This window comes from Hippichthys cyanospilos, chromosome 20, assembly GCF_059441005.1.
Source record: "Hippichthys cyanospilos isolate Australia breed blue-spotted pipefish chromosome 20, RoL_Hcya_1.0, whole genome shotgun sequence".
NCBI classification, from domain to species: Eukaryota; Metazoa; Chordata; class Actinopteri; order Syngnathiformes; family Syngnathidae; genus Hippichthys; species Hippichthys cyanospilos.
Window position 1 is genome coordinate 8,596,940 of NC_142388.1, and position 26,557 is coordinate 8,623,496.

The window sequence follows — 26,557 nt, forward strand, 5'->3', positions numbered from 1 at the left end:
ATATTAAATCCATCTGACATTTCATTTAAAGAAGGCGGGAGCGCCATTTATTTTTATTGAACTTTTTTTTTCCTAGTTATAGATTGTGGTTCTCTTGTGTGTGTTTGTGTGTATGTATACTTTTTTTTTTTTTACCTGACTGTTGGGTTAAAAAGGGGGACCAGCCCAACGTTGCTAATTTAACCCCAAAATGTTGGGTCGATCCATTTTTGACAGTTATTTTTCACTCATATGTTGGCATGATGATGAAAGATGTTTTTTTTTCTTCAATCAATTTTTACACTCCAAACAGTTGGGTAAAAAATGAGCTAAATTGGTTTTAAAGGGAAGCGATACCTTGAAATAATAACCCAAATGGTGTCAAAACGGAAGCAACACAACTTAACATTTTGTGTCAATGTTTGTGTCAATGGACTGAGCTGTTAACGTGGTTTTTGTTAGACCGTCTGAGTGTTGTCATAACATGAACTCGGCAAAGTGAAAGAGGCAACAAAAAACCCCAAAGAGTAACCGGGTCGTCCAAAATGAGGGCAGTGGGAAAATGAAAGTCTAGGATGCTTTCAGTAGAAGCAGTGAGAAATTCCTAATATAGAGGCAGCTGATAAATGACTTTGAATTTCGCCAGTGATGCAAAAAGTTGCAAGACAAATGTACAGGAACGATTTTGCCATTTTATTTTTTTTCTTCACATTATTGCTTTACAGTAAAATGCATTGGTTGGATATGTCCAGTATAGCAAGACAATACATTCATATAAGTTATACAGGTATATTTTTTTTAATAATAACTAACTTTACATTAAATAGACTTTTTTTTTTTTTTACTCAGTAATTGTTGACAACTCCCACATCACATTGAGCTCACAGTGCATCGGGTCGCATCCGATCAAAGAAATACACACGAGTCCTCTCGTGTTCTCGCCACCTTTCCACGGCGTGTGCGTCATAAATGTTTTGTTCCCTCTTCTTCCTCCGGGAAAAAGAAAAACACTTGCTGACAAATGCAAGCTCAACAACAAGCAGGAGGAAAAAAAAAAACAAAAAAAACTTCAACCTAGCAACCAAGATAGGACCGCGCAGAGCGGCCTTGAGAAACCAAACGACAAAAAAAAAAAAAAAAAAAAACTTAGACGAGTACAGTGCCGTTTCCAGACGAGGTGTATCTACAGATGGGCCCTTTGTGGTCACCTTCATCCAGCATTGAAATGGACGAGCATCTTAAGGACAGGTCCAATTTTGTTTATCCCCAAGAGCTCTCATCCAGGTCCTCTTATAGTAACAAAGTCCAAAAACATCATCAACGCGTTTCTTCTTTTTTTGGCCCTTTGTGGGAAAAGAAACCAGAGTGTCCATCCTTTGGCTCAGTTCAACAGCAATCACAAAATATATATATGTATATATAAATAAAAATGCACACCTGTGAGCTCACACATTGAGTACTAGACGGACAACATCATCATGGCGGCCCGGCAGAGGCCTCGTGTCGCGCACGCACACACAAGTCATGACATTGAGATTGCATATACAAGTACCTGCCGCCATGTGTGGCACAGGATTAACCCCCACCCCCCCCACGCACACACACACTCGACCCCCCTCTCGGGTTTTGTCATAATTCTCTCCAGCTCGGCTCGTCGCTTGCAATTTTGCAACAAATCGCAGTGTAGCTGCCGATTTTTTTTTTTTTTTTTTTTTTGTAAAACTGGACCAGGCAGTTGCCATGGAGATGCCTGACGGGAACAAGCAGCCTTGACGCTGTGTTTGAGGGAGGAGGGGACACTGCATTTAACATCCCAGCATGCACTGCGGACAAGAGGCGCGGGTGTGCTCATCGTATTCACACACACATTCGTATCACACACACGCGCTCAACCAAAGGAAGCACTAGTTGATTCAGAATGAGAGGATGGCTGTTAAAGTGCAGTATCTACATACGAATCACATCAACACGATAGCCCCCCCACCAAAGAGCTGTCCCTGATCACTGGTGGCTGTGGTCGGCCGCCCCCTGCTGGCCAGGGAGTGGTCCTGCAGACTGTCCGTATGTAGAGAGCAGTCTAGTTTCTTTGTCTTAAAAGTTGACAGGAAAAAAAAAAATGGACGAGTTGCGTAGGTGGCGCCCAGTGGCGGGTGCTGAAATTTCCATCCAGCACAAGAAGCAGTCCGCGTACAAAGTTGTTTGACATGCCGTCTTTCACAAAAGATGGAGGGATTTTGAAGACAACCGAAGAAACGCAAAAAGACAGTCCGGTGTTGTGCGGTGGCACGTAACACCTCAAGAGTTCCATTTGGATCGATGCTTTCAAACGGTCCTGAAAAAGTTGGGTGAGAAAAGTTTTCAGGTGGTTTTGGGCGGGACAGAGTTTGTAGTTCCTGGTGTTAAGTTGGTGTCTGGAGGAGGGGAGCTGCCAAGGACAAGACCCTCATCCAAGGGGACAAAAAAATAGTGTGCTTTTCTCTTTGGGTCCTGGAGTTCTCAGTAAACCTTGTGAGGATTCTGTCAACATGAAATGGTGGCGACATAAAGGGGGGGCAGATTTTGGAGTCCCCCACCTCAGATGCTTGAAGGCATGCTAAATGGACGGGCACTGCAGACAAGGTGGATTTCTCCAAATAAGTAGCCATGGCCTTGCACTGCGTGAGCAAGGACTCCATGCAGATTGACTCAAGTGTGCCACCTCGTGGAGAGACTTGGGACTGAAGCGATAGGTCCAGTATGATTGAAGGGAAAGGTGGTACGTTGGGGCTGTGGGGATTTTTTTTTTTTTTTGGGGGGGGGTGTTACTCCTCAAAGCACATGGGCAGGTTGACAAAAGTGAAGACGTTGTATTCGATCAGGACCGAAAAGCAGAGGAAGACGGCATATAGGACCAGAACATAGATGCCCAACTTCAGATCCAAACGCCACTTGTTCAGATGAATACCCAGTACCTGTTTGGGGTGCAAAAAAATAAAAATAAAAGACTGAGTGAATTGAAGCCCTTTATCAACCTAAAGGTTTTGGGGGGTGGGGGTTTGAAGTGTCAAGTTTGTTCCAATGACAAGATCAGAGAGTGCACGGTGGCTTTTCACAAGGAGATAATTGTTTCTGCTGTTACCATGGCAACCACAACACTTCATATACGGTATACGGTGATAGCACTAGAAGTGACGCGTGCATTACCGTATTATAGCTTCAAACAAATCAATGTATAGAACTCACTGTGAGGGCCACGGATCCCAGCAGAAGCACTACTGAATACACAAGTCCTCTACTGTTGATCATCACCTGCAAAAGACGGAAGAGTCCTTTCATTTTAGTCGACGCGTGTTAGATCGAAAGAAATAAAAAGGAAAGAAGCATCACCTCTGATCCGTAGTCAACGCACATAGTTTGGAGTGCCCAGGGGACGCCCAGGCCCACTAGGATGTCAAACACGTTGCTTCCGATAGTGTTGGACACGGCCATGTCTCCCAAGCCTGAAGTCCACAACGCAGTCGCACACAAGAACAGACGTGAGTAGGGCTACAATCGAATTTTAATCGCGATCATGATATTGGCCGCCACGATGAAGTAAGATCATCCTCGTCACTATTAACGTTGAATAGCCTACATTTAAAAAGCCTATTTTGTCATCCTACCACCAGGTGGCAATGTTTCACGCATGATAAAAGCCTCTGCTTTTCTCACCCTAATATATATTTACCAGTGTGAAATGGTGTTGAGTTTCTCACCTGATTAATAATGTATACAGTGCTAGCTGTCAATTGAGACCCATTTTGAAAAATACCATTGGAAAAAATTGGAATCAATTCTGTTTAAAATGACAAAAAATGATGTTTTGACTTCTAATTGAAGAAAATTTACTTAAAAGTAAATAATGTGCTTGGTTTTAAGTAAGCTTCATTTTATTCAGTGGTTTGCACTTGGCAAATAAATTTGCTGTGTGCCATAATTATTTAGTCTTATTGTTTTTAAGTATCAAGCCTTGAAGCCTTGTTTGTATACTGCTTGTTTTTAAAAAAGGGCAATAAAACAGACATGTTTGACCGAACATGATGAATAATCATGATTTCAACATTGACCACCATAATCGGGATTATTATTTTGGCCATAATCGTGAGCTATTCTTGCAAAATCGAAGTATCTAAGAGTATAACTGGCTATCAAACGAACAAGCATTTTCATGCAAATGACAATCCCCTGATTGCAATGTTGGGCTGGCAGTCCAAAATGGTAAACAAGTATTATTCAAGACGCAGAGGGGCGGAATGACCTTGGCGAGCCACGATGAGGCTGGCGATGCAGTCGGGCACGCTGGTGCCTGCCGCCAGGAAGGTGATACCCATAATGACGTCAGGGATTCCCAGAGTGTAGCCGATTATAGTCACCTGCAACGGGGGCGCAACACGCAGAAAGAATTCCACACTCAAATCCGGAAACCAGAAGTACACATCAGTTTCAGAAGTACAAAATACACTTCTTGAATCGGATCTAGTGAGAGTAGTTGAGGTGGGTCAGGCCGGCGCCCAGTGCTGGTACTGACCATCCAGACCATCAGGTAGGAGAAGATTGCGATCCAGACGGTTGAGAGGATGAAGGAGAGCATGAAGCATCGTTCCCAGCGTGGCTTGCCACAGTTGGGGATGGTGAAGAACAACAACAGGAGCAGAGGCCATGAAATCAGCCACTTGATTTTGTTGCCACATCCCTCTGGAACAAAACAAACAAATCATTGCTGGAGTCATTGTATTTAACATTCTATAAAAGATGTGTGAAAACTAACCCAAAATGGGTCCAAAAAAATTCTTTTTGGCCCAAATATTTGTATTTTTTCTTGTAACAAGCATTCTTTACACTTTAGAAGTCTTGGGTAAAATAAATACACAACACAAATTGGGTGACTAGCCAAACTGAGTTTTTCATTTGACCAAAAAGGTTGTCAATTTTTAACCCAATTTAGGTTTTCTTTGACCCAATATTTAGAGTCTTTTTTTTTTTTTTTTAAACAAACATTTCTACTCTAAAAACAGTTGGGTCAAAAAAAAAACAAATTTGGTCAAAAGGGGACCAACTCAACTTTTCAAGTTAGTCATTTTACCCCAAACTTTGAGTTTTTCATTATATCCAAAAAGTTGGGTCAGTTGATTTTTGACCCAATTTGAATTATTTTGAAGTGCAAGTTTTTCAACCAACATTTTCCGACCCTAAAAACCATTGGGTCAAAAACAACCCAAATTGCGTCAAACAATGACAACCCGCCATTTTTAAGTTATTCATTTTGCCCAAACAGTCAATTTGTGTTTCTTTATTTTGAGCCGACTGCGGAGCAAACGAGACAAGGCGTCGATCGTTACGGTCACGCCCATCCACGTACTAGGAATACAAAACGGGGAGAGGCCGCCTTCCTCCTCCTCCTCGGCGGGTTTGTCCTCGGGCACGTTCCCGTTCTCCATGTCTGTCTTGCCGTCGATCACTTGCGTCTCCACGCCGTTGGCCGCCTGGACCAACTTCTGGCGCTTTCAGAAAAGACACACTAAATTCCCAGCACACAGCATATACACGCACCGAGTCGGACGTTGACCACTCCAACTTCCTTGTGTACCTCCGTGATGATGAGGCGGCTGGCCATGCGCAGGCGGGTCTTGGGTCCAAAGTGACTGGTGACCATGACCCGCAGGCCCGCTTCGGGGAAGCGGAACTTGGACGGGCTGGCGTTTATGATCTCGTCCACCATCACCACTGAGCCGCGGCTGTAAGCCTTGCTGGGCTTCACTGGAGTTCCACGGTGAAGACGGCACAGAACACGTCAATTGGAGGACGTCATCGTGTATACTGGATTGGTCACCATATACCCGTACCACTTTTGTCTTTTTTATTTTCAGTTTCATTCCGAGGTTAGGGGGGAGAGATTTTGCACCGGGTCAGCCAAGTAAAGAGCAACGTTGCATTTATTGGCTACAAAGTGGCGGGACTGTTGTAATGATTTCTGATTGGTTTCCCACGGGTACCGATTTGATCGGAGGAAAGGTGTTGCTAGTGTCTTGAATCGTTTTTTCGTCACTCAGTAAAACAACTTTTTTGGCTTCTTCATTCACGCCGCCTCTGACCCCCAATACTAATCGTCAGCTTTAGAACGACGTCATGAAGGGGGCGCGGCAATCGCACGATGAGAGGCGGGGTTTCACTGAACAAGCCAATTCACTTCCTGGTTAGAAACCCAGCCTGCGAAAAAACTCTTATGAAATTGAATTTCCAATGCGCCAAAGGTAAGATTCTATCTTTTATATGCATATATTTAAACTGCGGAAATTTTAACCCTTTCCCTCCTGTTAGGACAATGTATCACAGATTAAAAAAAAAAATGGCAGTGGGTATAGGAATGGTAGCAATAAGACAAAATGGCATCCCAGCGATTCATTACACACCTATCTACAGATTCTAGTTGCATTTAGCAACTTGATTCAAAAGCTAATTTTTTACTTTGGTTTAAAATAACTCCCTGTACAATACATTGACTCCTTTGACATCGAATGTCTTTTTTTTAACTTCATCCTCGTTAGTGTAATTTGGTTTTATGCATGCATGCAAGAAGGCGCATATATTAAGTGTGTAAACAAACATTTCATAAATTCATTACCACTTCAGTAGGGAGCGCGCCAAGAGAGCAGCAGCGGAAAAGTAGTATGCAACACAAAGACATTGGTACAGCAGCGCAACACTGTTGACAACAAGCAGGAGCAAGTTTAGTAAGGCTAAACAGACAGGCAGTGGGTTAGACCAGTCAGTCAGTAATAAGACTCAAGAGCGAAGAATAGACAAGTGGCTGAAAAGGATGTTAAGTTTGTTGTTTTTTTTTGTTAGAACTCTGCAGGAAAAAGAATGCATGACACTATCACACAAAAATGTACATACAAGTCAAACGCCAACCAATTCACAGCATAATTTAGAAGCAAGATTATCAATAGGATGAACAAAAAAGAAAATAACACACTCCAAGGTAATATATAGAAGAGTGGGGCTGCCAATGTGGCGTAGACATTTTGGATTGGTGAACTCATTTGAAGGCGTTTGCAAGTACGTGCAAACATACTTGCAAATACACCCAAACATACTTACAAATCTCTCCAAACGTACTAGCAAATATGTACCAACAAACAAGTAAGCTATATGCTAAAAACATAGCATTTGTTCCCACAATTCCACAGGCAATTCTGTACGGGGAAAATATATTTTCAGCATTTAGCATACAAAAACGTTCAAACATATTTGTGAGTACATTCAAACATTTTTGCAAGTGCGTTTGCACATATTAGCCATTAGAAAATGTTTCAATATACTTGTAAGTTCGATTTCCAGAAAAGTTTTGAAGGGATTTATATATTTTTATACATGATTAATAAAGCTTCATTGTCATGTATAAAAATATATAAATCCCTTCAGTTTACATGTAAATACATGATACGAATAATACAAAACATACTTGTGAACGTCTTCGAAATACATTCTCAGAATTTAGCGAACATATCAGCGGCTACGCTCAAACGTATTAGCAAGTACGTACCTGTCAATATGTTCTCATATACACACACATTCGAACACACTATACTAAATACATTCAAGCATACTTTTTAAATACATTTGCACGAAGCGAAATTCCAAGATTGTCCAAATTATTGTTTGTATCAAATGCATGAACGAGTAGATTTGAGCATATTTAAGTATGTTCAAACATTTATAGGTAAGTAAAATCCGTGTGCAGGGGAATCTTTTTCCGTAGAGGACTTGCAATTATGTTTGAACGTTACCATGTATGCATTTGAATGTAATGTGTTTGAGCGTATTTAAATCCATTCAAATGAGCTCATCAGTCATAAATCTTTTCTTCTCATTAGAAGCTCCATGCTGTCGTGTAGAAATGAGATGAGCACTTGTTTACCACCCATAATCGCAACAAGTGGAAAAACAAGTTAAGAACTACTCTAAAATTAACCCGACAGCAAATCAAGTGGCCCGTGTCAACTTCATGTGTTGCTTTTGATATTCCTCATGCTCAGGAAAGTAATAAAAAAGTTATTCTGCAGGTAGCAATAGAGCTGACTTGCCATTAAACGTATACTTAAATGTTTTTGGCATAAAAAGTTCTTATCTTGTCAGTTATTCATTCGATAAAGTCGTTTTTCGCGTATCATTTCAGGCAAGCGTTCATAAATCAAATTAAAGCTTTGAAAAAAAACAGCACTGTAAAAAAATGGGTCATTCACACAGAGTATATTAATAACGGTTAATGGAATACAGTTCATCGGGATCGCCGGATTGGACGTTCGCCAATCTTCGGAGAGAATCAAGTGTTCCCTAGCAGAGAAAATGAATCAGACAAAGCAAGCTGAGCAGAACATATGGAGGGATTAAAAGCCACATGACCTCCAAGGAGTTTTTCCAAGGAAAGTCCCGTTTCCTCAATGAGCTATGATGTCATAGGCCTGTTTGCCCAGCCTGTCTGATTAGCCTTACCTGCTACCAGCAAGGGCACTGACGGGTCGTCATCCCAATAATAAGGCGCATTACCGTCCTCCATCTCACTGCTGGTGGCGGCGTTACCGTTGGCCACGTTCTTCTTGGAGCTCCCCATGAAGAACGCCTGCATGCTGGAGTTAAATCTGGTGAGGGGACGAGACACGCAAGGGATAGGTCAGTAGGGAGCGCTCGTTTGCATGGAGGAATTCAACGGAGATGAAAGACTTGTTTGAAATATATTAATGAGCTCCAAACGTCTTGTTTTCTCGCGGAGGTGGCCTACTTTCCGCGAAACATGCATTACGATGCACACAAAAGCCGAGGATCGGCTTCGCGGCTTTCGGTCAAATCCCAGCCCCCGGTGCGACAATTACAAAGCATTGTGAGTACCCGTAGATGAGAAGTGTCAAGAAGGAGGCAGGACAAAAGCTGCTTTGTTGTTAGTCGTCGTCTGACCGAGCAGAACACAATGTCCTCCTCCATATGGTTCAGAATGCAACGGGAATCCATTTGGCTTTCGTTTCAGAACATGATTTTCTTTCCGTTTCGCCCCTTTCAAGGGTCATTCTGATTCATGTTCATCAGTTGTGTCGAGGGCGACTGCCCCTCTCAGCTTCCTGGAATTGCTATTAAAAGACTGGCTCTTTTTCAAATGATTCCCTATTCACTAAGTTGGGCACTATATCGTTTTGCAAAACTGTTTGAATTTGATGTCGGGAATAAGACATTCCTTATACCGATTATTTAGCCTTTTTTTTCCTCTCTACCCCCTGCCAAATACCCCTTAACCAATGGAAAACATTTTCAGATGTGTTTAATTTAAAGCTATTGTCCACATTTAGACATTCAATATATTGCGTCATTCTTTGATGACCAAATTGTCACGTACATTTGATTTTAAATGTAAAAACATTTTTCATCTTGATTTCCACCGAAAATGCCGTCACCTGTGCTTAAGGCTCAGCTAATGGCCAATCGCAGCTCACCTTGTGAATATCACATGACCAACAGGAGGGCCGTGATTGGTAGATTAACCTAGATGCATTTCCTGCGTCAAACTAGTTCCTGGCGTGTTCGTTTTTGTTGAAAGGTGGCACGTACCGCAACATAGAGGAAACAATTGATTTAATCCAGACAGAGAAGTGAAAATAAGTAGACGGGATCCCGGATCACTTTTACAGCACAAGTAACAAAGTTTCACCTCTTCCATACCCAGTTCTTACACACTTTTGGGGGTGTGGTCTCACTGAGGAATGCAGGTTGGCCAAAATTCAACAGTGAAAAATTAAAGTGCAAATGTTGGGAATGATTCATGTAATCAGCAACATTGCAGAAGCGTCATTTTTTTAATTGCTGTGTTATACTGCAGCGTCGCTTTTTATTTTATCTCGAATTTGACTTTTGCTCCACATTTTTTCTCCAAGTAAAAAGCGCTCGCAGTAATCTCCGTTTTGACAAAACAACCTCAAGTGTCCAGTGGATATTTTAGCAGCAGCATCCCCTCAGTAAGTTGTGTCTTGCCCGCAGAATGAAGGAGGAGAGAGAGGAGTGATCCGGTTAAGCCGGTGCTCTTTAGGGCTGCACGAGGAGCAAGATTAAGCCTGCGGTGGCAGCGACAGAGCGGGCTTCTGCCTCTGCCGCTGAGAGTGCAGCGCAGATTACCAGCTGCACCCAGACAGACGCGCATGCCATGACCGTGACATGCTGTTTTCTGGCCATGTGCTAGGACCACACACACCCACGGCTCAGGGTTCATGGATAGAGCCTGAATTTTGACATGGCATTTAATTAAAGTACTTACTTCATGACCAGAATGTATCCTGCATACATGACCACCAGCACTAAACTCTCCCACCTGAAAAAGAAGAAAAAACAGCATCAGTAAAAGCTACTGCATGAGTGGTAAATGAGAGCAAATTATTATGGAGGATAAAGACAAATAAAAATATACAGATTTATAGGTAGAGCTGAAGCCACTGAACATTGAGTGGTTGAAAGAAAAAAAACAAATCATAATCGACAGTTTATCACACATCAAAAGCTATCGACCATTGTGGTCAAAAAATGTTCATGGGGGATTTTTTTGCCGCTGCCCAAAATATTGCAATGCATAGAATTTGTTTTTGTTATGAGTTGATGACATATTCAAAGCTATAATACACTGTCAAATATTCAACCTTTTTTTTTTCTTTTTTGATACAGCCCCTTTCATTTTTTTTTTTCAAAGTTGCCTTTTTTGCACTTACATATGCATGGATCGATCTAATGCCACTTAATATTTTGTACTGAGATTCTAACGCTATAAAAAGCAATTATTGAATAAAATGCAAACTAATTAATTAGTTTCAAAGGGGGAGTGCAGAAATGCTGCCTGATCAAATAGCGCCCAGTTTTGGCGATTAGATGGAGATGAAAAGACAAGCAATATGAAAAAAAAAAATAGCTCAAATAAGATTTAAAAGTCTCTTGCCAAACTATTTGAGGTAGCACATTCTGTAAAAACTGCTAAGGCCATTTCTTTTGATGGGTCATGCTGAAATAAGCAATTAATAGATAATCAAACTGGGGACACTGTGCTAACCTTTAAGCAATTATTCATATTTCAAATAATGCATCCCCATATCAAATAAATATTCTTTGAGATATGAGCTAGGCTGAAATGAGCAATTAATAGATGAAAAAAATATCAGGAAAATTCATAATAAATATGCATGAATTGGGATTTTGCCAGAGTGGGAACTTTGATATTTCTCAGTGAAGAAGCGACTTCAAATATTTGACTCACCACACAATCTTCTCGTCATAGATGAACTGGAATATGCAAGTGGAAAAAAGGACGTTAAAGATGGTCAAGACTGTGATATTCCCGTCATGAGTCCAACTTACTGCAATAAGAGCTATGACAGACAGGATGTAATAGAAGGAATCTCGAAAAACTGCCCACCAAGTCAGCATCACCACCTATAGGATATAGACAGCGTTCAGCGTTTGCTGGGGGTCATCCAGGTCATGGCAGCAACAGAAAAGGGTTGGTGCGTTTATATTTTAAGCTTAGTATATTAATACCAGAAATCTGCATATTCTTCATGGAAGTTTTCAATATAGTATAAAATATATTGTATTTATTATATTTTTTATACATGTTTTTACATGTATATTTTTTATATTAATATATTTTATTTTAAATACTGCATAAAAATTGTATTTATTATATTTTATACATATTTTACATGCATTTTTATATTTATATATATTTTATGTTACAAATATATTTAATTTTAAATCATATAAAAATGATAGATATTTACTATGTTGTAATAAAAATAAAACAATAGTATAAAATATTAAATAGACAAAAAAGTATTCAATGAATGCCAGAAAGATTGTTTCTGCCTACTTATGTGCCAAACAAGCACAAGGAAGTAAGAGATTTTTTATGATTATTTTGAAAGACGCCTCGATAAGAAAACGAAAGTCTACTATGCGCACACCTGTCCAGCGAAGATTCCGCAGACTCCGATGATGCAAAGGATGTTAAAGACGGCCGAGCCGACAATGGTCCCCACCCCCACGTCTCCATGGGTGATGAAGACACCTGCGCACAAGGAGGCGGCCAATCACGATCGCTTGTGACACACACACCATCCGGGCGTGCGTTTGCGCCTACCGATGACGGAGGCGAAAAGCTCAGGCGCAGAGCTGCCGGCCGCCATGAAGGTGGCGCCGGCGACGTCTTCGCTAAGATGTAGTTTCTGCGTGAATAGAGCACACGTGGTCACGTGACGAAAACAAGCAGGCGCCATTTTAAAAAAGCCTCAACGTACCTCGCATATCTTTTCCAGTGACGTCACAAAATACTCGTCACACGTGATGGCAAGGGCCAGGAACATGTACAGGGCCTGCGGTCACAGGCGGAGGGATTCAAATGAAGTTTTTGGAACATTATGTAAAGGTAAAACAGAAGCACCGACCTACATTTGTTCAAATTGTAACGATTAATTCCAAACCAGCCTTTTCTTTTCTATTTCACTCCAATTGGTCCATCGCAAAATTGTCCTAATCCAAGCTTCCTTTAACCAGTGCCAGGCATTTGCAGTAAGTTTTCATGTTCCATTTAATTTGCTCTTAGTTAGAAAAGAAGTGTTTTAGTCAGAGCATTCAGAAACACTGGTAAAATCTTTTGCATTTGTATTTTCATACATTAATGACGGATTCTATAATTGTGACGTGTCGGTGGTATTGGCTGAATTGCGTGCCATGTGTCCTTACACTGCACATATTGCAACGCAATTATAAACCACTAAAACCATAGCGTAACCATGACAAAAGGCCAGTTCAAGGAATGTTACTGCCGTTAATCATATTGATTATTAATGAGCTCGTTAAGACTTTGAAACTGAACATTACTTTTACAAAAAAAAAAAAAAGCCAGCTCCAACATAACCATTTCTCAAATAGTTTTGCACACTGTCAGTTTAAATAATTGATTTTACATCAGGCAATCCCTGAAACTATTTCGTGAGTTACTGATAAATTTAACCAGGAGCACCTGCAGAAAAATTGTATCGAAAAAGCATGACAGGCGCCATCTTTATCTAAGATGGAGGCGAATCTAAAAAGGTGAAAATCAAGATTTGCATCCAATTCAACATGTGCCCACTATGCAAAGTATGAGCCCGAAGGGAGGGTTTCGTGCTCGCGCTCCCATGGGGCTCCGGTGGGGAAGCAGGCGTCCTATTTTGGTAGCTGAGGTCTAATTTATAAATTATAGATCAGGTGCGAGAGGAGAGGCCGGCTTCTGCTGCTGTGCTCTATGCTATCCACAGGGGGCAGTGCAGGCACAGCTGAGCTGACGCTAAATTCAACTTATTTCACTGAAAGCACCTGGCAAGATATGAAAAAGTCTCCTTGTCTTGAAATTCATCTTTTAATAATGAACATTCATACACGCGGACGGAGAGGATAACACATAGAATATAAATATTAAATAAGCCCTTCAAATTTGCCATTTTAAGAGTAACCTGCACATGCACGTTGGCTTTATTTGAACTTAGAGGCTATGTGTATTTTCGTTGCGTTACGGTGACGTTTACACCTCCGCTTCTGTGCTCAAGTACTCAACAGCACTAACACCTCGACTGCAGCTGAAAACACGCTTTTACTGTGGTCAAGGCTGAAGATAAAAGGTCACATGACAGGAGGTCAACAGAGGCATTTCATTTCCTAGAAGCCACTAATTCCCAATTACAGTGCTGTGAGAGTGCACACTTGGTAGGAAAATTAGTTGCCAAGAGATGCCAAGAGATACAATCAACTATTGTTTTCACCTGTTGCACTTCATGCCATTGAATATGACATGTCAAGTAAATTGGTGACAAATGATTTCAGTAGGCTTTTTGGGAGATTTTTGTTTGATGAAAAGCGGTAGGACTTTTCCATATGTAAAATATGTGGGAGAGAACTACATGATCACGATCACTCTATTATTTCGTCATCCACATAAATGATCTAGCCAAAAAACTTTACTCAGTGCCCCACGACCAGCAGAGAGCATTTTGGATTTATATAAATAAATTTGTGCCATCTCTATTTATGTATTTGGAGTAACATTTGTGGGGGATCTCTATGCGCATTTTAGATCGCATCCCAAAAAGATAGATCATTTAATCTCCATTTTACTTCTGGCTCCATATCCATGAGCATCCATATAAAACTTAAAATAAAAGCAAACAAGCAACAAGCTGTTTGTTCCAATTAATTTGCTTTTGCAATAAAAAAAATATATGGTGAGGTTGCTGTCACGGCATTAAAAGGCATTTAATTAGATTTAACCGTGTTAAAATCTCACGGATCCCCAAAATCGCCCTAACCCCCAGACAATACAAAGGCGCAATAAACAGAAGAAATAATAAATCAAATGAAGTCACTCACAAAAATGACTCATCTTTACTTTCATCTCAGCGTGATCGTCACGAGTCAAGCCAACAATGACATCACCACGAGTGGTTTGAGAACGACTTTAAATACTTAATGAATATTTAGGAGAACTTCATTTCCAACACAGCGGAATATAAAATGAATATTTGATAGCTCTCGCTTGCACGCTGTACATTAGCAGCGTGTGTGATTTATGGCCTGCATCACTGAATTTGACTTTAGTGCCGCTGCAAGTAATGCTTTGCCAAAATTATAACAAAACACACAAGTGATTGAAACATACGCACAAAAAAATAATTAAAACATTAAGTTGTGCAGACACAATCAGTAAAACCTGAAAAACGGGTTCATGTTATCGCCGGGACAGATGCAGGTGCAAAAATAAAAACTAAAGATGGTGTCTTACCGCCGCGATGTGCAGCAGGATGGCGCCGCTCTTTCGCTCGTTGTTGGTGAAAAGGTCATCGGGGAACTCGTGTATTGCTGGGGAGAGAGGAAATGTCACGGTCAACACACCACATCGGCGGCGTGACGGCGAGGCACGTGTCCGTCGGCCCGCTCCTCTTCCACGCCAAACCGCTAGCGTGACATCGCGTTGGGTCAGCAGACCGTGACCTCACCGCCGTGGACCACGCTGACGGCCCAGGACTTGAATTAAGGTAACCGGTTTTCGCTGTTTGACTGATAAACCATAAAGCCAAAAAGAAAGGACGATAGGAGTAGGACAGTCTCATTTTCCAAATAGGACCTCAATGACGTGATGGCAGTTGCTGTCATCATGTCACCTTTGTCATTTGCAAGTATTTATCACCTGTCACATCCTGCTGAGGTCCAGATTCCTTTTGCTGGGACAAAATGGACACAGAAGAGGACAAAAATGAAACGGATGGGTCTGAAGAGTTCAAAACGTCCAGCATTTACTGCTGTGACTGGTGGAGACACCTTTGTTCCCCTAATGCAGGGGTCGGCAACCCTGAACATTCATAGAGTCATTTTGACTCGGTTTTTGAAATGAAGATTATACTCCTAAAAACATTTTTTAGCTTTGTTGTCCTATGTAATGTATTTCAAAAACGGTCAGCTGACTAGAGTTCCCTTGTTCCTTCCTGCGGAGATGGCATTGGGTTGGTATTCAGCGCAGGAGAAGATTTAGGTCTAGTCCTCGAGGGTTGGTATCCCGCATGTTTCCCCAACGAACCGGATTCAAATGTTTAGCTCATAGCTAATCAGGTGTGTTTGAGGGAGAGGGTTAGAAAACTTGCAGGATACCGGCCCTCAAGGACTAGAGTTCGATACCTATCATCTAGGTGGGTAGAGGGCTGTCGGCCACCCAAAACCACCCAAATTATTTGCCTCAATCAATGATAATAATCAATAATCAACGATTATTTGATGCTTTTTTGATAGCATTCCAAATTGCGCATTTTCGGGGATATTCAAATGTTGGAGCATGTTTGTAAGTATATAACAGGTGAAAGTGAAGAAAGCTTCCCAGGCGAAAGCTCATCCATCACGGAAGGTCAACACATCACCTAGCGGCTGACAGAAATGGGCTGCTCTCTGTGGGACGTTTGCTGCAGGTCTGGCTGGACTCACTCCGGTTTGCGCATGCTTGCAAATACTTGCGTACATTACAGCTCATGCAGCAACTTCACTTGAAGCGTCGTTAAGCAAAAGCAAGCTTGTTTGATGCATTCTAGCTTTACCGTAGGATCATATCGGATGTGTTGTGATTACGCCATAAAAATAAATAAAAGCACGTTTTGGGCCGTGGTCACATATGGATTCATGAAGTGGAACGAGGCTCACCTGAGACTTCACTCTGCATCTGTCCTACCTCACTACTTGTTTTTTTTTTTTTTTTTTAACTAATCAGTGATGTGAGCACACATGAATGAACCGGCTCAGCATTTGAAACGCTGCAGCAAATGTCGCAAGTCGTAGCATTGATCACACTTCATCATCTCTTCTGTACGCTTCTTGGATGCGTTTTTTTTTTTTTTTCCCACTTGCTAGCTGCTATCATGAAAGCTATTTAGCACACACACAGCTACAACAATACCCCCATTTTTTTCAGATACATTTTTGAGAGTATTACATTAACATTTGTGAAATAAAGATATGCTATTAACAAGCATCTCTTCCATTCTAATGTAAGACTTGAATGCAGCACTTAAAAATTGCCTTAAAGTTGTGTAAATTACCGAGCAAATATTTACACCCAATATTATCTAAGACTAGTACATAGATTTTAAAGTTGTGTAAAACATCAGATGGAAGATTTACGCAAGCTCACATGTCCACTGCAAAGACCAAAATACATTTCAAGCATTGTAAAACATCTTGTTAGATAAACTGTTACTTCACATTCCAATCATTATCTAACATCAGAATTTCAGAAAACTGACATCCCTTATGACTGTTACTAGTTTCTTACTTTGATGTACTGTAGCGGCGCTTCTGTCTTGAATCTTGTTTTTGTTTTTATAAGAATTTATGAGCGTGTGTACCGTATATATTCCCTCCAGTTGTGTTGACTGTTGTGTCCAACGAAGTTATTTGCAGCCTATCTAAGTACACAAGACACTGAAAAGACCAGGATGGCCTCTTCTGGGCACCATAGGACTTAGAATAGCTCGACTGTGCCAAAAGATATACTGTAGAACAAAACCCAATGTCCACTAGAGTGGACACAAATGAATAGGCTGTGTCTCGGGAGAATATACTGTATCTGTGCATGTAAATGTTTTTAATTTCATAAAACGGCTGAAGGTATTTTATGCCCCTGCTGGAACTTCCTCAAACTATTTCTGCGAAAAATAACTGCAATTCAGGGCTCTAAGGAGTTGGACACAAGAATGAATGGCGTTTTGAAGCCTTGCGGCCTTGACAATGCAGTTGACATATATTCAGGTCTTAGCTCAATTCATTCCAGGCAGGTTTAGCCGCTAAATGAAGGGGAAATCCCAACACTATCAATTACACAATCTGACGCAGTGACCTCGATGCTGAAAACAAAGGCAAAACAAATTTGCACTGAGACTTTATCATCAGGCTGTTAGCATTTCACCTTTTTTTTCCTGCAAACAAGTACTTTCACGAAAAGAAAGCGGAGCAATCAATAATGCAACAGTACAGGCATTATGCACGCAGTATGTTATTTTCTTAAATGTCCGTCCCCTTCATCCGTATACAAATAGCACGAGGTGAGCTGCTGTCTACAGTGTGCGACCACAAAGGTGTTTTAAGGTCAGCGGCGGTCATCTCCCGGTCCTCAATGACACCCGACCAGACAAGCGTGCGCGTCTCGCTCGGACACAAACACGCCACCGCTCATTCTCGCTCAAGGACGGACGAACACGAGAGGACGGGGACAACCTCGGCGATGTGTCTCAAATGACGCCTTTAAATAGGCCCGGCCCGACATTAGCGTTTGGACAGCGAAAGGCACTTTGCGGAGAAAAATAAATTCATTGACAGAATGTGAATTTTCAAAGTCAACCTGCAAAGTTTAGAACTGAACAGCGGGCAGACATCTGTTGATAGGACTGAATTTAGGACAGATGTACAGTATTGTTTCACATATAAGAAGGGAATAGTCGGAATTCATAGAGATTCATAATATGTCATTAAAATGCCTTTAAATCCAGGTTATGTAGTTAGGTACAAATTATTGTGAGTTCCACGTTGGAATTAAAGTACACCTTTACCTTTTTACGTAATACTTAGGTACAGATTAACATCTATAAAATGTTGCAAAAAATATTCATGGCCATTTAAAGTATGTTCATTAAAATCAAGTGTTATTTAATATTATATGTAATTTAATATTACCAAATAATTCAAGTTACTGCACATGATCAAAAAGGAACGTAAGAATGACAATATGAACATGTAAGTGTAAATGAGAACCAACACCCAAAATGTACATTGGGTGCAACTGACATCAACGATCCATTTTTACTGAGCTAGAAGCCAAAGCTCCATTTTAACGTGGTGGGAAATGAATGACTTGGTCAAAGAAAGGAGGGCGAAGAAATAAAAGACCAACATGAGGCCAGAAGGCCCAAAACTATTACAAAAAATAAATAAAAAAATACTCCTCGTGAGCAGCTAAGCTACAAATCTAAAAATAACTCTCGCATTCTCTGTTTGGACATCTTTCTGGGCTGCTTATGCAAGAAAAAACTCAGCGCAATCTACCCTTCACCCCAAACACACACACACACACAACTTCCATTTTCTCATTTTATCAGCTCATTAGAAGACCACACAGTGTTCGGAAGAATTGAGGATTTTATGAAATAGCACCGTAGCATACAAGAACATTAACCCACTCCTCACGTATTTAAGTCCCTTAAAAAGGTTAAGATTTGGTTCATATTTAGTCTCTTGAAGTTAATCTGGGATTCATGTGGTAAAACATCGCCACAATGTCCAAATCCTCATCAAAATGTCCATTTTTCATCCTTCCATATTCCTTCCAAACGATTGCACAACACGACTAAAAACAGCTCCCAGTGTGATGATCCTGTATTAAAGACAAAGCACACCGGCAACTGCCACTCGTTTCTTCAAAATCTTTTCACGCAGCAGACAAAGGCGGCGTTACATCATCGAGAGCTTGCCCTCTCGTGATGTCTTTTCTACGAGACTTGAAAACTGCAATCAAGCCTTAAATCTGCAGCGCATCCATAACATGGATAAGCACGCCAGAACACATCAAACGCCGCTCGGTATGGCGTTAAACCCAAGAGGATATAAGAGCTGAATAACGTTGATTCTTCTGGGTCATTATCGGCCAATTAGATAATTAGCTAGTGTGTAGCAAAATGCCATCTACGTGGTCTGCAAAACATGCACACCATTATCCTCTTCTCTTGGCGGGTCAATACGTCCACATGCTCGTGTCACATGTGGAGCGGCGCTCACATGTCCATCTAAGCACTAAAAGGCACGCTATTCCGCAAGAACACACACACACATGCACACAGTTAAGCATGAAGTCCCGTTAGGTGGCCTTCGTGGAGGATAAGTGAATTGTTGGACCGGAAGGCTCACTGTTGTGAAATGACATGTTCAAATGGGGTGTTGGATAAACAAGGGAAAGACGCGCTGCACTAACATTGATCACGGGGAAGAAAAAAAAAAAAAAAACACGCACGCACATTATGTAGCTAATGCATAATATGATGCTTCATGTTGGTATTTCTCAAAATAGTTTCGCATAACTCGTTTTACTCCACAAAGGCGTTCTTTGTTGAGTGCCTGGCAGAGATGGAGAAATGTCCCTGAAAGTTGTCAACCCCTGACGACACCAGCAGGTCATTTAAGCCATCTCAATTGTTTTAGGAGAAATGTAGAAATGTTTCAATTGTTCGGAATCGTAAATAAACAAACAATCACTTTGTAATGACGGTTATGCTTCGTCATTGTCGAGCTCCAGAAAGACTTCCATCTTCACTTTCTGACCTTAAAAGAAAGTTTTGGTTGAGGGTGTGGCCCCCTTTCACTAACGACCCCCGCCCCTCCCCCCCAAAATAAAACTTATGGCGTATTACTTGATTATACGTCTAGAATAGTTGGAAAATTTATTATAAAATTCCCATTTCCATAGATTAGGTTACAGACAGACCCTGGGATTTTTTTGTCTCGTTGGTATTTTACAATAATATAAAGAGAAGTGAAAATGATCACCAAACGCCTACAATTCATAGTAATCAGCGTAATCTATAGTAACACACATATATAGCACATAACATATTTCTGCAGTACTAGATGGTTAATTCACAAGAAATTGTACGTTGCAACCTACCTTGCCCAGCACTGGATTGACGTGTATGGAAAAGTTGCTAAACGCTACTAGAATTGCTACCATTCATGAGCCCACTGGCATTTTTTTTTTTTAAAGTTTTGGGACGCATTGTCCCAGCGAGAGTTAAACCCCAGTTTAAAATGAACCCATCCTTTTTAACAATGTTTAAAGTTTGGCGCGAGAGAATTTGAACTTGAAAACACGACGCGATTCGGTGGTGAAATTGAACCGTGCTGGCGCCGTCCAGCCTTGGAGAACCACAAAGAAAATGCAGGACAACTCAGCAATTACGCCCTCCTAAGAATTGACTGGACTTTACTCTCCCGTCTCACACTACAAGCAGGTATTGCACTTTGGCGAGAGCATCAATAAAAAGGCACTTAAGATGAATGTCAAATCAGCAGCAGGCAGCACCTCGCCGGGCCTCCACCAATAACGATAAAGAAAAGGAAGCCGAGTGTTATCTATGCGCTGCAGTTAAACGGAGCCCTGGCAGTTGCGCCCGCTCAGCATATAAACACACGGCCACGGTGATCCTTCTCATCCTATCTCACCTCCGTCCATTTACACCTAGCGTTTCCCTCCCAAGGGGAAGCCCACTTTGTCAGACCGGCTCCATTGTGGAGTCAACACAGGTGATTACGTGTTTATTTGTATTCCGTCGGGATAAATTGGATTTAGTGTTAGGCTGCTGTGGATTTCCCCCTCGGTAAAACACACAAAACCTAAGAGATTATAAACGGTGAACCAAAGTACAGGACAAAATGGCTCTCCATCATGAAGCAAAGCAAGGTTCTAAACTTTTAGAAAGATACTTGAGTTTCCTTTCCATTCAGCTATCGTTCATGTTTTAGTTTTCACAAATTGTAGATGTTTGAATCCTTCAGAAAATGGTGGATCGCGCTGCTGCTGCAGTTTCTCGTGATATTATATAAGTATCCAGCAAAGTGGATGCTCTCATGCCACGATAGAACGGGTGCCCATTAAGTAGATCATGAGCTACCAACACTAAAGGAATGTCGTAGCTTTTATGGTATAAACTCAACACTGCCATCACGTATATGCTAATATGACTGCAGGCAAGCAATATAAAAATGAACAAATGAGCGGTCAGAGTAATTTAAGTACCAATAATTTAAGATGCCAATCGCAGCAACGATTATTAAAATGTTGCATGATAGTAAAACACAGTGAGAAGGCCCACTTAAAAATACACACCATAATTGACGAAATCCTTTCTGGACACAACTGCCTTGCTATGCTTTTATTTTGAAGATCGTCCCAGCAGGGTGCCGCAACGTGACAATTTTACTTGTCTTTTTACCGCAACCGTTGCTCTCGACCCCCCATACAAACACGTCTTTTTTTTTCCAAAATCATGTTCAATCACTAATTCAGGACGCTGACAAATTACCTAATTGCACTGACATTGACTTTCCAGGGGTGGCTTGAGTTCCATTATAGCTACGCCTAGCATGAATTAGCCCTTAACTAAAGCTAAATCTACATATACCTTTACTGCTAGCAAATAGCATACTATACATATCAATTCGTGAACCCATGTATATGCCAAAAACAGAAATTGTGAAACCTTTTATCTTTTTCATTTTTTTCTAATCCTTTCACTCCCGTTGGGACAATGCATTCTGCAGCTTTTCAAAACAAAATGGCGGTCGATACAGGAATTGTAGTAATAAGATCAAATGGCATCCCAGCGGTTCATTATACATCTACCTTTAGATTTTAGCGGCATTTAGCAAGTTTTTCATACACAAAAAGCCGCTGTCAACAAGGTAGCTTGCGTTGTATAATTTCTAAATGAATTAACAATCTAGGACTGCGGAAATATCTTGATCGTGCTATATACGTGTGTTACTATAGATCACACTGTTCACTATGGATTATTATTATAAAATCCCAATGGGACCAAAAAAATCCCACGGCCTGTAACCTAATCGATGGAAGTGGAGATTCAACTAATTTTTTCAAGTATTTTAAACTTATAAACAAGTAATATAAGCCATAAACTTTTTTTTTTTTTTTTTTTAAACAGTAGTGAATGGTTAAAATGGCAGAGTCACCTGCAAGGGAGACAAAAAAACAAACAACAACAACAGAAATAAGGAGGATACATGGGCCACAAGGAATATGAGGCAGCATGACTTGCTCAAATTGTGTTAGGCGGAATGAGAAATTGCAGGAACAATCAGAGCGAATCATGCGCTCTCCTCAACCGGTCCCAACAAACCAAATCGCTTTTGCAACAAAGCAACGCGTGCGTCCGTGACGGGATTATTTCCGAGACGATACGAGTCATATGACTGACTCACGCTGACAAAGCAGAGCGGCGCGAGGGCTGGGGGGCCGAGTTCAAAAGGTTTTCAAGTTAATGAGGGGATGCGGAATGTGGAGTTCAGTCTGGTGCACCAGGGGACCTTTTTGTCAAAGACGGAGAAGCAAGAAACGGTCACCCATAAGGATTACGCTTCTCTTGAAGAAAATTTCCAGGATTTTAATCCGCTCCTTCATTTAGGTAGCCCCTGCTTTTACTTCGCAAGAGCGATAGTCTATTCACTATGGTGAATAGTTTAATTGGAGTTGTAAAAACAGGCTCTGTTGTATTTAATAGTCGGTTAGAACACCGCTGATTTGAATAATTCTAGAGTGGCAGCAGAAATGAAGTAATAGCCCGTTGGGCCCCGCTGGGCAGCTTGTGACACTTTAAATGACATCCAAATTGTCTGCGCCCCGCTGTCCTCCGTACTGTATGATGCGCAAACAAAACGAATCCCGAAATTGACAAGAACGCCATTTGGTTAGATAATTACTTGCCGTTGCTTGAAAAGACTCTTTAGATGATTAAGTCTGGAAGAAACGCCACCGGCCCCGATGATTCACTGCCATGGCTTCCAAAATAGAACATACTGTAGTTTGTGATTTGTGTGGAAAAGGCAAAACTGAGCGGATAGTTCGATAAAAATCAATTTTTGAAATATGGCATTATCTTCAGAAATAGAAATTACAGATTGGATCCGGGTCACAAAGGGATGGATGGCGGAACTAGAAAAGAAATGACTACAGCATGCCATGTGCAACGTCTGCCTCCAAAAGAGAACGACTCCAATTTTTGGTCACTCTCCCGACGTCAAATAACTCTGAAATTAATTACTGAAAAGCTCATTGAGCTTTTGAAATCAGTGTTGCGACAAATGAAACCAGCCGCAAAAAACACAATGAATGAACGAACAGACAAACATATCAATGAAATTAGCCCAACAGATAATCCATTGATGTTTACCAAACTCAGAATCTATGGTATTCAGGTACTATGACGTCATACACTATACAGTATATGTATCTATAGTATATGACATATACTATATGACCATATATAGTATAGTGTGTGTATACATAGAATATTGTATACTATAATAACACACAATCAAAGTAATTCAAACATTGAGGTTTTGCATGACTAAATGTATTTAGTCATTGTATTCTTCAGAGTATTTTAAAGCTACCATGAGAAGCAATAATACCAAATAAAAATAAATAGACAAAATACAATTTTTTGCTCTTATTGAAGTCTAACAGCAACTTTTTCTGTGTCAATTTTATTCCAGCGAGAGCACGAGATCAGGAATGCAGCGGGAAATGATCCCAATTTTACTCACTTTTTCTTAAAATGACCATTTCAAAATCACAAATACATCTTGGTTCATGTCGTCGGCTACTTAGAGGAAGAACAATCAAACGTTCTTTCATACATCGTCAGCTGCATATATGCTCGCAAAGTGACGAAAGAGCTCCACAGGTTACATAAGCAAAATGTGAACGATCCTAAATTGTTTTCTTGCCGTAACATTGCCCAGCTGCTGTATACTCTCTGGATTACTGCCATCATTTCTACATTCATCCAATTTTCTTGAACTTTGAGAGCGCAATTACCGACGGCGTTTTATTCCCGTTCACATCTCGGCTCAGCTTGCTCAGGAATGATGCTTTCTAGCAATTTCCAGGTGACATAATGAGCTGTAAACATGCATTAGGGCCCTATTTGGCTCTCGTGAGGCAGCCGGTGATCATGCGGCGCCATTAGTTTTCTTTTGAAGAACGGTGAGCCCGCTCAGGCTGAAAGCGGCGCGTTGGTGGGCGTACCTGGTGCCGAGCAGTTCTTGGGCTCCGTTTCATTATCGGCCGCCGAGGCCATTAGCCGCCTCCCCCAGCGCTCCTGGTCGGGACCGTCCTCCATTATCATGCCGTGGCCTGTAGAGCAAACACTGATTACAAACCCTGAAGCGCTTCCCTAAGAGGTAAGAGAGAACATGCGAATGGCTTGTGTTTTGGGAAGTCTCACTAATTGACATGGATGTTTGTTCTTAATCCCCCAAAGATGTCCTGCGCGGACATCTTAACGTTTTTCCCCCTCTACAATAGTGCATCAAAAATAAAGCTGCTGCACACTTTTTCTCCGCTCTTAAGCCTCTGTAATGAGGACAAGCGCTGCAGTCCTAAATATCTTATGTAAAATCATACCAGCCAGCCCAGATGTGTTTCGAACTTTTTTTTTTTTTTTTTAAATCATTTGCCGCAGCACAAATGACACAGCACCTCGGGCAAGATGAGCAAACTGTTTGTGAGCAAAACGATGAGTCGATCAGGCTGACACAAGGGCCTAATTATTGCTGCGCAAGAGCATGCGAAACGGCCAAGCGCTTGGCCCGACGTCTGCTCGTAAGGTCACGCAGATTATGGTCGTGAAAGTCCACTCACATGACACGGTTATAATCGTGGTTTGAACCATGTGAAGGACGCCGTGACGCCTGCGCAGGCAACTTCCCCTTCTAGCCACAAGTCACGCACAAACAAACAACGGTATGGTTGACATCTGGTCTTGAAAGGGCATTTTTTTGGAAGAAATCAAAATTGAAGAGTCCAATACTGGGAACAAGTACATGCTGTTACAAAATCTTCAGACGGTAACATTTGAATTTCAAATGATTTTCTACAGAATGTGGAGCAATGCGAAGTAAACATTTTTGATTGACACTTGATAACACGTGCATTTGGATATGTGATAAAAACATAGCATTTTTTCCCATAATGCAGTGCTTCTCAAATAGTGGAGCGGGCCCCTATGCCGGGGGGGCGCGGATGACCCCAGGGAAAAGGGTTTGTTTTGCCATGTGAAGTGTATTTGTACACACACACACACACATATACACATATACATATATATATATATATATATATATATATATATATATATATGTATCACTGAGAGAGAGGGAGCGATACATATATATGGATACACACACATATATATATATATATATATATATATATATATATACATACATACATACATATATATATATATGTATTGCTCCCTCTCTCTCAGTGATTCTTAACCTTTCTTCAATGTGTTGTGAAAACTGCAAAATATTTCTTCAGCCACTCTTGGAAGAACAAAAACAAAACAAAACAAAGAGGGCTGTGCCATCCGTGTTTTGATTTATTCACTTTTGGAACTGCATTTTTAATGGTCTTTCTAAGCGTATTTCATTCAACAACTTCACAAGATAAAAAAAAGGTTGCTTCGTGTTCCAATCAATTTTCTCTTAATTTGACAAGAAAACTGCTGTTCTTGCCATGGCACCCCAGGCATTTGTTTTTTGTTTTGTTTTGTTTTTTTGCTTTATACTAGGCTGTAACGTGGGTAAAAATTGCAACAACTACAAAAAAAAAAAGTTTAAAATCGGTTTATATTACTTTTACCTTTGGTCAATATTAAAAAGGATAGAGTTTTAGGTATATTTATACAGTTTTTATAAATAATAATCTTATTTATGGTATGTGTAGCAAATTAACGGGACGCAAAATGTTTTCTCTTTTCTAGTTGGGGCTTTGCAATATATAATTGAAAAGCACTGCCATAATGCCACAGGGTGTTGAATATAGCCCAGTAGCATATGTGAATTTTTTTTTTTTTTTAACATAGTTATTGTTTAGGATACAAATTCATTCAAACATACTAAATGTGTTCAAACAAGTTTGCCAGTCAAAAATGGCAGCTACATGCGTCTGTAACTTTCAGCATACCACCGTGTTGTGAATTATCTTTTTCATACCTGAACTGGATTAGCATGCAAAGTGGCTCAATGTCAGCTACCAAATATGACGATGTGGCCATAAACCACACCGCGCTCACAATGTGTCAGACATCTTTGATTAATGAATTACATAACTTTATCATTAGTGTACTTCCTAGCTGAAATGTCCTTGACGAATGTCATCGGCACTACCAAG

At 40.8% G+C, this 26,557-nt stretch overlaps 1 protein-coding gene across 2 annotated transcripts in view; it reads right to left on the bottom strand.

The window, feature by feature from the left end:
• Nucleotides 1–651: 651 nt before the first annotated feature.
• slc24a4b (solute carrier family 24 member 4b) overlaps nucleotides 652–26,557 on the bottom strand; it is a 31,539-nt gene continuing 5,633 nt past the window's right edge. Inside the window, exons 2-17 of one of the 2 annotated variants that reach the window (XM_088403413.1) lie at nucleotides 24,407–24,514; nucleotides 14,840–14,916; nucleotides 12,321–12,395; nucleotides 12,164–12,248; nucleotides 11,988–12,091; nucleotides 11,383–11,457; nucleotides 11,282–11,307; nucleotides 10,298–10,351; nucleotides 8,548–8,639; nucleotides 5,585–5,754; nucleotides 5,357–5,492; nucleotides 4,526–4,692; nucleotides 4,256–4,370; nucleotides 3,346–3,458; nucleotides 3,202–3,267; nucleotides 652–2,930 (exon numbers count right to left, since the gene is read on the bottom strand). In XM_088403413.1, the coding sequence (XP_088259539.1) occupies nucleotides 2,781–2,930; nucleotides 3,202–3,267; nucleotides 3,346–3,458; nucleotides 4,256–4,370; nucleotides 4,526–4,692; nucleotides 5,357–5,492; nucleotides 5,585–5,754; nucleotides 8,548–8,639; nucleotides 10,298–10,351; nucleotides 11,282–11,307; nucleotides 11,383–11,457; nucleotides 11,988–12,091; nucleotides 12,164–12,248; nucleotides 12,321–12,395; nucleotides 14,840–14,916; nucleotides 24,407–24,514 (1,613 nt within the window). In that variant the 3' untranslated portion in view covers nucleotides 652–2,780. Of the gene's footprint in view, nucleotides 2,931–3,201; nucleotides 3,268–3,345; nucleotides 3,459–4,255; nucleotides 4,371–4,525; nucleotides 4,693–5,356; nucleotides 5,499–5,584; nucleotides 5,755–8,547; nucleotides 8,640–10,297; nucleotides 10,352–11,281; nucleotides 11,308–11,382; nucleotides 11,458–11,987; nucleotides 12,092–12,163; nucleotides 12,249–12,320; nucleotides 12,396–14,839; nucleotides 14,917–24,406; nucleotides 24,515–26,557 lie in introns of both variants that reach the window. The other variant, XM_088403412.1, reaches the window with a different exon arrangement.